General features: G+C 34.7%; 1 protein-coding gene across 5 annotated transcripts in view; it reads right to left on the reverse strand.

Annotated features, from left to right (window-relative positions):
• Positions 1-13,444, reverse strand: part of Ptger3 (prostaglandin E receptor 3) — a 276,814-nt gene that overhangs the window by 236,735 nt on the left and 26,635 nt on the right. For 4 of the 5 annotated variants that reach the window (XR_011708857.1, XR_011708856.1, XM_034636551.2 and 1 more), the window contains exon 2: positions 4,283-4,462. Coding sequence is in view for 3 of the 5 variants with exons in the window: in XM_034636551.2 (XP_034492442.1) it covers positions 4,283-4,462 (180 nt within the window). In the remaining 2 variants the exon portion in view is untranslated. Of the gene's footprint in view, positions 1-1,197; positions 1,538-4,282; positions 4,463-13,444 lie in introns of those variants that run through there. The other variant, XM_027949548.3, reaches the window with a different exon arrangement.

Raw genomic sequence — 13,444 nt, forward strand, 5'->3', positions numbered from 1 at the left:
GCTTGTGTTATCATAATGTCATGGTGTGTAATGGACTCTTCATCATAGGAATTATAAGACAGAATACATCAAATAAAATATTTCCCTAATTCTCTGATTCATGTTTCATCTGTAGTCTCCATCTGTTAGTTTCCTTGTAATGCTAAACTGATCTCAACTACTTAACAAATGTGTTATATGAATTTAGACTGACTTAACTTTCATAAACATGTCTACCACATCATGAAACATCACAGACATATTTTACCTCTTCTCAGCATATTATTGCAAGAAGAAAAAACATTCGTATGGACTTGGCCACAACTGCAAGATTTTGTATATTTATTTACACCTCAATTTTAATAGATTTTGAAACATGTAAAAACACCAAACAAGCAATAAATAAGAATCTGTGAAAAAATATGTCATGGCCTACGGCATAAAGTTTTTATTTAATTAAAACAGAATTTTTGAAGTTATTCTAATTAAGCTTTTAATGTCTTTATATTAATAAATCGTCTTCAGTCTCATTATGTCACTCATCTCAGCATCTTGTATATTTCAAGAAGATTTTGGGACTGATTTGTGAAAATAAGTAGGCAACATACAAGGCAAAAGTTTCAAAGAACAAATTTTTTTTTCTGTCTCTAATTTGATCTTAATCCAAAAGAAGTATAAAATGATTGTCACATGCTGAAGATCAAAAGTGGATCACTAATTTGGAGTCAAGCACCAACAAAATGTAAGAAAAACATTAAATAAATAAAAGACCTAATCTACTTGAAATTTCTAATATTGGAATAGCGACAAGAAGTGACCACGTTCTCAGAATACTGCCTGTCATACTTTTTGTTATTCAATGTCAGCATGGCCAGAGGATCTTTCATAGTTAACTTACATGAGGTTGTACAATTCGTTTCTGTCAAGTAATCTTTTATAGAAAAAAAAGTTGCATTAAGGAGACATATATGTGTTCCTTTAACTCAGTGTAGTTTAAATCTGGTCTGACTAAACACTTGCATTTACTTAGAATATCTTGGTATACAGCATTAGGTAAATTCGGTATATATTAAAATAATACATTTTGTTTCTTCAACTGAACACTATTTTTAAGACTTTTGCCTTTGGTTTTTTTGTTTAAAAATTAACTGTTCATATTTGAAAAAAATGCCTTCCTTCTTTTCTATGACAGAGCACAGTGTACCTATTTATTATTTGAAAAAATTGTACACAATGTGGACATTACATATATTTTTACATTCCATTCACTTGCTTCTTTCCTTGTGGTTTTCTGTGTCTCTAATTGCTTTTTTTAACTAACACTTTGAAGTTTAGGAATTGTCATAATTTATGCATTTTTTTTCCTGTTCAGATATTTTAGCAGATTGCGTACCCCCACCCCCCCACAATCCCAAAAGACCCTTGCCACAATTAAGCTTTTCCTCCTGTCAGATCAGCAGGATGTCCGTAGAGGTTATTGTGGTCGGTAGTTTCCTCTTTCTTGTAAATGCCAGGTTTACACACAAAAGGTGTGCCAGAGTTAGTCTGCAAGCTTGTCCTACAAAAAGATATTATCTCTGTTTTCTTGGTAAAATCTTGTGAAACCTGTGCCCCCGCCCCCATGGGTATAAAGTTCAAAGAAATTTTCTGAAATCTTTGTTCAAAGGAAAAATTCTAGAGCCACAAATCTGAATCCTGCAGTCAAGAAACCTGCTTCCTAAAAATTCTTCAGGTGTCCAGCCTCTTCTGTCCTACTTCAATATATGCAGAGATAAACAAAGTATCTGAGAATAAACTTAAAGGCTAATCAACTTGCACTTAGAAACAGATATGACTCTCTGCAGTAACCATAGATGTCCACTTTCTAATGACCCTAGAACCTTTGTACAACATTCTGAAATCTAATCTCAATTATCCTCAAAGACTGAAATCATTTGGGATTTTTATTTCTGTTTGGGTTTCCCTGGACTAACACATGGCTGTCTACATAACAAAACTCACATGTTATTCATACAATTTATTCCTTTTCAAGCTTGTTTATAAATGGCCATTTATCCACTTCTACCATGTATCTCCTGGACAGAAATTTATTTAGTGTTGAAAATAAGTTTCAGGCTCTTTTTTCTTTCTGTGTTTTAATGAAAAATGATATTTTTTGACAGTAATCTCCATTATCATTTGGAAATATGACTCCTAAATTATTAATACAAATAAAGCACTTTGTTGTAAAACAAAAGGGTACTGCACTTTGGAAGATAAATTTGTATCCCCGTAATTAAATTAGCAGGAATCTTTCAATTTATCAGCTTTCTGGACTGCAGTGGTATGAAGCATGTCAACATTATGGCATGTGCCCCACCAAGGAGCATGCAGCTTGGGGAGACTTTCATTCATTCACTGAACAAGCATTTATTTGACAATTTTGATTTTCCAGATGCTATAATCAAAACAGGCTCATGCCATTCAAATCTACTATCTGATTATCACTGGGGGTCAGAGGACCACCCACCAGGAAAAGTTTTTTTTATTGTACAGTCCATTAAGTTCCTTGGATTTCCCCCTGCCCCATCCAGAGAAAAAAGTAGGTAGTTTTGTCCTATACCCTGTGTAGTAACCAATGGGATAATGTAATTCTGTGACATATAGAAATTTTTATAATGGGGTATAGAATAGGTTTTCCCCATCTTTTTAAGAAAATCTTGATTACTGAAACCATCCTGAATTATATGAGCACTTTCAGCAGATTTTTATCTTCTGACTCAATTTGACATGGTGACTTAAAGTGATTGTTCCTGATTGACCCAAGCTGGTATATACACATATGTAAATCTAATAGATATATCATACATGTTAAAATTAATAATTTTCCAAATGCCTACTTAAACACAAAGAAAAATGCCATTTCTATAAGAAGTATAAATAAATCTCAAACATTGAAGAACTAGAAAGCAATGAACTATAAATTAAAATCTTCACAAGAAAATGTTAATGAGTTTATAAAATGAAAATATCAAAGAATGTGAAAAGTATCTTGTGAAGTCTTAAATTACAGGATTGTTGCTATCAGGGAAATTTTTTTTAAAGTGCAATTCCCCAAACTTAATGTAGTGATTTATTTATGCCACAAAGATGTTAAGCCTAGCTTTCATAGTTTGTATGTGAGAGGACTGTAGAGAAAAGTACCAAATATTAATGCATATTTAGATAGAGCCACTTTGAAGACAGGGGACAGAAAGTTAGTTGTGAGAAGTCAATATCAATTTTCTCATTCAAATGAGCCAAACTATGGAAAGTCTTTTTTGAGCTTTCTAAATATTTGCTTGTTTTACAATCCAACTTGGTATTTAAAGATCCAAAAGACTTGAGAATTCTTCTGGTGGAAAAGTCAAGGGAAATATACTAATATGTAGTGTTCAAATCAGTCCTATATAAATAGCATTTTGAAAAATCACTGATTCTCATGGATCACTTTCATGAATCATCTCCAGAGTTGTAGGAATGTAAAATGTTTTCAAAAGAAAGAACATTTAGCAATTTGGGGTAGCCGCAAACTCTATGATACTTGAAATAAGAAGGTTTGGCTCTCATTCAGATAAGAAGTAAAACTATATATCAACCTACCAACACTTAAACTTTGTAAGGTTAGGACCTAATTTGATATATTGAACAATATTTAAATAACATCAATATTAATGAATATTAGTTACATCATACATTTTTTTCAACTTAATTAAACTTTTTAACATAAGCAGGAAAAAGTGACAGAGGAAAAGTGACAGAGACAATGAAAGAGAACACAGAAGACCAAATGTACTTGAAAAAAGAACAAGCTGCTACCCCTTGTTTTCAGTGATATATGGGTTTCTGTCCTCCATGTGCTCAGTATACTGGGATATTAACCATTCTTAGCCCCTCCAATAGACCAAGATCATTTATAATAAGTGTTTTCATCACATAAATAATCACATATTCAGCTACAAATGGCAGAGATCCAAAAAAACACACTAGACTGTTATTAATATATTTTCCTTTGTTTATGCTTCAGTGCTTTTGGCACACAAGGAATTATCTATGCTTCTCAGACCATTTAGCTTTATATAAAAATTCCACTTCAATGCATAAACAGTGGCATGCCAGAGATGCCTAATTCACAAAGTTTAGGGCTACTTGTTATCAAAAGCTGTGAACATGCAAGTTGGTTAAGTGTTCTCTTTCATGCTCCTGTCTGTATTATTTCATTAGATAATGAGATGGGCTGCCCTTTCTGTCCATCACTAGAGCAGCTGGAGACAGCATTTGCTACCTGGCAAAACTTTCGAAGAAGGATCTTTCTTAGCAGCAGATAAACCCAGGGATCCAAGATCTGGTTCAGTGAAGCCAGGCGAACAGCTATTAAGAAGAAGTTGCATTCTTTCTGCTTTTCTGTCTGCGTTTTGCAATGCTCAACAGATGTCTCGTTGAAGATCATATTCAACATCATTATCTAAGAAAAAAGGACAGATAATTGTTCCAAAGATTAGTAAGGTCAGACCCATCTCCTCTACACAGTATGCAGCACATATTGGGCTTTCTATTTTTTTCTAGGCACATAATATTTATTATCTGTTCTTTTACAGAAAAAGCTTATGAAACTCTACAGGAAACAATACCCAACATTTCACAACTAGAACACCCAGAAATCTCTCTTACTTATTTACATATCTAGAACAATTTTCCTGACAATAAATTTCTTTTTTTTTTTTTTTTTGGCTTGAGACATTCAGTTTTCAGCTTGTTGTTGTTTGAAGTAAAACAATACATACTAAGTAAAATAAATGTGGATTAAAATATTTAAGTGTTAGAAATGAGTAAGAGATAATTTTGTGATAGAAAATTGTACAAAATCTTAGTTGGTTCATCCCTAGCACTGCCAAAAAACTACTACAACAACAACAACAACAAAATCATTCAAAATACTTTCTTGGTATGAAAATTAGCCCTAAGATGTTTGCTTTTACAAGTTGATACCACTAGATAAGCAGTAAAACAATGTGGGATTCTTCTGCCCCCCGAAACATCTGCATAACAATGAAATTATCTTCAGAGACTAGACTTTCCTAACAGACCAAGATATTTAGCATCTCTGATGCTTAAAAGTCAACGTGGCTGGATATCACCCTCCAGGTCATCTTGATTTGGGGTTGGGATGAGAGGGAGGCTTGTAAACTTTATCCTAACTATTAATCAGGTTTTCTTATGTAAACTACTAATACTCTTTCCAAGTTTGCACCTCCCTTGTAACTCAAAGTGCTAGTGTTTTCATATATTGGGTTTTCAATAAGTTGGTTGGTAAATGGAAATGATTAAATCAGGGAACATTTCCAATCTCCGGACACAGCCCTGAGTTATACAAGACGCTCCTAAGGATTTTCCCACATTTTTGGATATTTGACACAATGCAGCTTTTTAAAATGTAGAATACATTTTAATATGTTTAAATATGTTCCTATGCTTGGTCCTTAGAATTAAGAAGCTTGGAAATAACACATCTTGGAATTAACCAAATTCATCTGTCTTGCTGCAAGAAACACCTACTGGTTGGTTTTTTTTTTTTTTTTTTTTGCTGACACCCAAATAGGAGCCAACGCTCCCATAATAATCAAAATGCATTTTGACTTAAATGTCAGTAGTTTTAACTAAAAACAAGTCACTGACAAAAAGCAGAAGAAAAGGAAAAATAATAATCATGTTATCAATATTATTACATTAACATTTTCTACATCTAATTTGCCAGGGACCATGTCAAATTCTTTATATGTTAGCCGGGCATGGTGGTACAGGTCAGTAATCCCAGTGGCTTGGGAGGCTGAGACAGGAGAATCACAAATTCAAAGCCAGCCTCAGCAACTGCAAGGCACTAAGCAACTCAGTGAGAACCTGTCTTTAAATAAAATACAAGAAATAGGGCTGGGGATGTGGTTCAGTGGTTGAGTACAATCCCCAGTACCAAAAAAAAATTTTTTTTCATATGCATTTAATTAATAGTATAAAATAGGTGCTATTCCTACTTTCTTCTTATAGTTGCAGAAGCCAAGATTCAATGATGTGAAAGGCTGAGCCAAACTCAAATATAAGTTCACTAGTACATATGACATGTAGTGTTTTACAATTTTGTTTTTGGTCTCCCTCCACATACTAGACTAAACTCATGGCAGGAATTTAGGACTAGTTTTCCCCCCACTAGTATATTCCTAGTGCCTAGACCAATATTCAATGCACAGTAGGTGCTCAATAAATATCTGTAAATGAATAAATGTTTATACTTGAAGGAATATATTATGTGACACATGTACGAGAATATAACATTACATGACAAATTTATTTATTTAAATATAAATTATATTTACAATAATACTTATGAATGAATATTTGTGATTTTCACAAGAGAAAAAATGTATATAAGATGTTCAAACTCATTAATCATCAGAAAAATGCAAATTATGACAAAATAAGTCATTCTATACCCACTAGGTCGACCTCAATGAAGACAGGCTACCATATCAAATGTTAGTGAGGGTGTGGAGAAAGGACCACCCTGACACACTAACAGTAGGCACGTAAACTGGAGCAGCGATTTAGAAAACAACCTGGCTGTTTCATCTGAGACCTGCCAGCAATGCCACTCCTCCGCCTATACTGTCCCACCTCTCTGCTCCAGAAGTTGTGTATAGGACTGTTCCTAATAGCACTACTCATGATAGTCACAGGGCAGGCACAACCCCAACATGCATTCATGTTCACAAGCATGCAAAGGAGCTGCCTTTTTTTAAATAACTATTTCCTAAATTTACCTTTCTTCACCTACACAGCTACTGAGTACTTACAGTATGGCTAGAGCACAGTGAGAAGTTGGAACTAGCAACATTGATGATTTGGTGAATGATACAACTTTGCACATATTATGTTAAATAAAATGTATATTATTGAAATTAGTGTAACTTGTTTACTTTTTTAATGTCTCTGTAGAAAGCTTAAAATTAAATACATGCCTTGCATTTGTAGCTTATAGTACTTTCGTAGGAGACCCAATCTCTCTCCTAGGGCTCACACTTCTGTAGATGTTCTGCCCCCATATCCCAAATGGATTCCAGGATTCCTGAGCATTAAAACACCCCCAACCATACACTCCCAACAATGGCCCTTCCTTTCTTCCATCTCAGGCTCCACACTTCAGAATCATCATTGAATTTTTCAATGTCTCATCTTCTGTGATGCCTTTTGTGACATTCTTATCTTAGTTAGGATCCCTCCTCTCATTTGAATTAGAGCAGTGACAGACACCTATGTGGTGCATGCAATGGAATGAGTGCTTGTTCCACCAGAATCCACATGTTGGAGTCTTATGCCCAGTGTGATGGTGTTAGAGGTGGGGCTGTGAGGAGGTAACCAGGTTCAGATGAGGTCTTGAAGGTGGAGCCCCCATGATGGAATCAGGGTCCTTAGAAGAAGATGGAGAGAGATCAGAGCACATTCCCTCTGCCATGTGAGGACAGCCAGAAGATAGCTCTCTGCAAGCCATAAAAAGGGCTGAAATCAAATCAACCAGCCCCTTGATTGTGAACTTTCCAGACTCAGTACTAGGAGGAATAAGTGTTGTTTAAGCCATCCAGTCTATGGTGTTCTTTTATAGCAGTCTAAGCAGAAAAGACAGTGCATATAGATATCAAGCCATCAGATTCAGCTTCTTAACCCTAGCTCTGACCAAATCCTCTCCAACTATAAAAATGTCAATATCCTCCCAATGTCCACAAAACAGAAATTTAACTCTGGTATTTAAAGACGTTTAAGTTACTAATTCAACGTATCTTTTCAGATAGTCAGATTACCACAATACCTGACAAAATTATCATTCTAGAAACAAGAGGGGATCCAGTGGGCAACCAGTGGTCAACCATATATTTTGACACTGTGATTTCACTTATGGGAGTTTTTCCAAGCAAAAATTGTTACACAGCTAAAAAAATGTCCAGGGCTTGAATTGTGGCTCAGTGGTAGAGTGCTTGCCTAGCATGCACAAGGCACTGGGTTCGATCCTCAGAACCACATAAATGTAAAATGAAGATATTGTGTCCACCTAAAACTTAAGAATAAATATAAAAAATAAAAAATAAATGTTTAAAGAAGCATTGTCTATATTTGTAAGAAACTGTAAACACATGTATCTCTAACATAAACGTAAAGCTTAATAAAGGACAACTGATTCATGTAAGAGTTTATATAAGAATTTATATGAAAGAACAGTTTATACCATAGTATGATATATGAAAATTTTTATTGGTATTACAATTATATTGTGTAAAATAGATTTTGGAAAGGAATGGAATTATTGAAAAATGATTTATTACTAAACAAAAGTCAATAGGTTAATTTAAAATTTCATGTACATGAAAGCATTTTATGTGATCTAAGGAAATCTTTTCCTTATAGAAGGTGAATAATTATTCCTTCTGTTAATTAATATTCACTACTGTATATCATATTTACTTAAATTATTTCCTTTAATATCTTCTGATGTTGACTCATACTCCTGTGGACGGAGTACTACTACTTACTGTAGTTGGAAAAGCAAGCAAAGTAATGTACCTTCTCCTCCAGAGATATTCATTTTTTAGTTTCTGGAACCTAGAATATAGTACTGTACATGGTAGAAAAGACTCTGCAGGTATGAAGAAGGATAAAGACCATGAGATGAGACATTATCCTGGGTTTTCTGGGTTGACCCCATGTAATCACATGGGTTGTTAAAATGGAAGAATCTTTGCCAGCTGTGGTCTGAAGGAGATACGACCACAGAATAGTCAGAGGAATGCAATGCTGCTAGTTTTGAAGATGAAGATGGGGAGCCAGGAGTGAAGGCGTACAAGTGAACTCCTCTAGAAACTGGAAAAAGCAAGGAAAGTGTTCCGTTAAAGCCTCTGGAGTGTAATGCAGCCATGTGAGCTCAACACTTCTGACCCAGACTTCTGACCTATAGAACTGTAAGAGAAATTACTGGGGATTCTAAGCTACCAAAAGAGTAGCAATTTTAACAGTAGCAATAGAAAACTGATACACCCATGTGCTGAGCTCCAATAAATATCAAGGGAATGAGAGGGAATAATCTTGCAAATTATTTGTTCTCTCTCCCAAATAAAACATCCTAGCAAGTCTGTTTACATTCTTCACTTTCTTAGGAAACTTTATTTAAAAATATATAAAAAAAAATTAAAAGCAAATTTCTCATCCAGCACCCATCTTCATTATCTTAATTTCTCAATTTGCAAGATGCAAAAATCAATGCTTCTTAATCCAGTGTCATTTAGTGAGATTTCACTGTATTTAACTAAAAAGTACAAAGTTACTACTTTTCAACTCAGTTGTCTTTATTGCAAAAAGCATTTATTCATTAATCTTTTTTTCTTTGTTTCATAACAATTTCAAAAGTTTTGCCTAGCTTTTGCCTTACTTCATCCAATAGTCAAATATATTTGACCACTTACCATCTTCCAGGAAGCATTCTAGGCCTCATCTAAAATTATATAAAAACTCACTTAAATTGTATTTTTTAAATTTTCTTCTATGAAATAAAGTATTAAATTTCTTTAACATTTTATGATCAGGAAAAAAATTCACAAAATTACTTATTACAATGTGATTTCAGTCATCTTACACAGCCCTTCTTTAGTATTTTAAAATTAATATTTTTATGAGGCTAATAATTTAAAATTATTTTTCGAAGGCTAACATAGGTTTCATATGCCTTACTGTAATTTCCTGTAATTTATTATCGACAATGCAATGATTATGAAATTAGGAAACTAAGTTCTGTAAGCAAGAGCTGGCACATGAGTAGAGACACTCTAGCTTTTCCCAGAAATCATGAGACGTGCAATATGAAGATAATTGGAATTAGAAGCAGTGAGCATGATATGGCCATTTCCAAATGGCAGCAGAGATCCAACTAGGGCTTCAAATCCTCATCTAATTTTGAACATAAATGCAAATTGTCATCTATCTGCTGACCTCCCTATACTTAATGAGATAAACAGCACTTACCATGTCTGTAAGTGTTATATGTGTTTGCAAATATTTTTTAGATTGTTCAGACTTTGAGAGAAAAACCTTTGATATGAATATGTAGATTTCTGGTGGAATTAAAATAATAACAATACTTCTTATGAGTGCAATTCTCCTTCCACAGGGAGAAGATACAAAGAAAAAACTAAATATTCAACCATCTCATCTCAGAGGTTCCTTCAGAACAGCCTCATCTAACAAGCGATCCCTTGGAGGAGCAGTGAGACCAGTCCTGTCTGAACAGAGGTGCCGATGTTCTGCCAGCATCCTCTCCAGTCTCCATGGGACTTCCCAAGTTCTCTAACCTCTCCACTTCCTGTTCTCAGTTGGAATGAGAGCTCTTTACATACTGGAGGTATCCAGAAACACAATTCTATCAGTGAGCTCCCAATTTTCCACCCCTACCTACTGTGAAGTGCAATAATGTTGCTCCATCCTAAAGGAAAAAAAAGTGAAAAAGTGAGTTAGTTGTCCCGTTCCAGGACAAAATTCTCTTAAATGTGTGAAGCAATTAACTGGGGAGAGTTTTTTTTTTTTTTTTAATTTTCCACATTTGGATTTTATTTGATCTGATTGAAGTGGGATTTATAATGACACATTTAAAAATCTTTGGTACTTCAGTAGAGCCTTGGGTTGTGGGCCATGCATTGTTAGTGAAGATGATAAATGAGTAAATCCATAACAACTAATTTGTGGGGGAGGAGATGAAATTGGTTACCTTCCCTCGGGCTCTGTTATGGGATGTTTACACATTTCCAGTTTATTCCTCACGTAAGTCTTTAAGAGAAATTTCCTAACAGCCCATTTTTTATCTATGATGTTTTGTTTTCCATAATTCTCTGTTGTTAGGCCTTCAGAGAATAACCTGCTCTACTGGAAATTCCCCCCTATCGTTTGATAAATGTGTTGCATTATAATACACAGAAACCAGTCTGGGCCACTTAATTGCATCATTTGAAGGATTTTCCTGGGAAGAAACTTCACCATGGATTAACAAACCATTGCAGTTTCTCCAGTTGTCCTCTCTGCCTCCCAGACTCTGTCCTCTCAGAAGCTTTCCTTGCCTTATCTAATCTGAGCACTTTGCAAACAAACAACTCATAAACATTTTAAAAACTACTAGTCGTTGTGTCATTTCATCTTTACTATATATAATTTTCTAAAGGTTTTTAAGACAACAATGGATTAGAAATCAGAACAGCTGAATTCTATTGCTGGCTCTGCCACCATTTATGACTTCAGGAAAGTCATTTACTCTCCAGGCTTATTAAATTCACTAGTGGGGCAGACTGGATGGCCTCTGCATGGACTCATATGGTTAAATATTTTTTTTCTGATGAATTCTGAAGCAAGGCTTGAGAATAAGTAAGAATTTAATTGGGAAAAAATAAAGAAACCTAAAAGAAAACAGGTGTCCCTTTTTATGAAAGAGAAAATTCCTCTTCAGGAAACCTCCAAATGTGACTTTTGGTTAGGAATAAATAGAGGAGAGAGGAAAATTAGAAAGTTAGAAAGCAGATCATGTATGAGAACAAGGGATCAAATTCATGAAGCTTTGGGGGGAGATTCCTTAGAAGTGGCAGACTTAGGAGAACACACTAAGCAAGAGTCAAAGGTCTTTCAGAAATCTGACTCTGTTCTGCTTCTGGTTCAGAGGCCATTTGCCTAACTTTTGATCTTAATTTTTTCCCTCCTCTCCAGCATGATTAATGCCTGCTTACTGCATATCTTCTCCATCTGGTAGTGCAGTTGCAAAAATTAAAGTAAGCTAAGAATAATGAGCACCTTCAATGTACATAGCATACCTCTTCCCACCCCCCCGGGCACTATTGCATTATTGCATATGCTTCTACAAGAAAGTGCTTTGACAAAGAAGAACACTGGATGCTCAGAGGAGTATAGAAAAAAATGGATGTGTGATTTGTATGTGTGCTCTCCTAACATTTCAACCTACTATGAAGTTTTGCCAAAAAAAAAAAAAAAAAAGAAAGGAAAGAAAACACATCTTAAATTCACACTTTAAAAATGTTTGTAATGCAGAATATTTATTCAATCAACACACAGAGGACCTCAAAATTGTAAAGAACCCAGCAGCTGGATGCAGCATTATTTGTAACATAATATGCCTCTCAATTAGTATGAACCATAAATTCTGGGTGATTTGGCTCAGTATAGCTTACATATATGTTATATCCAGATAAATGTTTATCTTCTTATTAGAACAACCAAAAAATGTCAGTAAACAAGTATTAAATTCTGGTCAAAAAGGGGAAGGCAAAATCTACACCATAAAAATATTCATTCTTTGGAGTATAGATGGTGATGCATGAGTAGGAAAATCTATATCTATTATATTTCTAATCCTTATACGATAGGTGTCAAAAGAAAGTCTAATATTTTATATATATTTTACTATCAAGGTTTAACAATCATTAATCTTTAAAAATGTTAAAATTGAAGATAATTTTTTCTCCCCCCAAACAGTTTCATTTAAACCTGAAATATTCAATCCTGTTATCCTCCCAGAGAACTACAGTATTAGTGATAATAAAAGCAGTTGAACGCTTAAAGGAAGAATCAGAGATGTTAATTAGTTTTGTATTGAGGGATATTCACCTCAGCATAAAAATAAGAAAAAAAGCCTAAATGGTAAATAATGGGACCTATTAGAATTGTAGAAATCCACTGTATGCATTTTGTATCCGCATTCAATACTGCCACATAAAAAATCGTATTTTGAAGACTAGTAGCCAGGATATGTTCAGGATTGAAAAGGAGAAACAAGGGGCTGAGTGATGGCTCAGTGGTAGAGCACTTGCCTAGCATGTGTGCGGCACTGGGTTCAATCCTCAGTACCGCAAATAAATAAAATAAAGGTCCATTGACAACTAAAAAAATGAAAGTTAATAAATAAAAAAGAAAAGGAGAAACAAATGTTTCACACCATTTTGTCCATTCACATTTCTACACACTACCTACTCCACCAGACCTAAACATAAAAACAGATGGTTCACCCCAGATCTTTGGGTGTTCAATTTGAAGGCTCTGATGTTAGGTAAAACGATGATCAAACATATTTTTCTCTGGATAAAATGTCTTTAGTACAGGGGTGTCAGTCACAGCCCTCTAGGATGGGACATGAGTCCCCCCCTTTTGGTCCTCCAGTATAATACTAGCCCAAACCCTTAACGCCAAGGCTCCTGTCCTAATTCTCACCATCCCTCACCTGCACATCCAGACTTCATTCAGTTCTTCAAAAGTGCCAGCTCTTTCTTGAAACTTTAGAACTATTGATCCTGGGATCTTAAAACTCTCATTGCCCCTTCTTCTCTTGACTAATTCTGACTTATGTTTTGTGTGGACTTGAATA

Source organism: Marmota flaviventris, chromosome 10, assembly GCF_047511675.1.
Source record: "Marmota flaviventris isolate mMarFla1 chromosome 10, mMarFla1.hap1, whole genome shotgun sequence".
Lineage (NCBI taxonomy): Eukaryota > Metazoa > Chordata > Mammalia > Rodentia > Sciuridae > Marmota > Marmota flaviventris.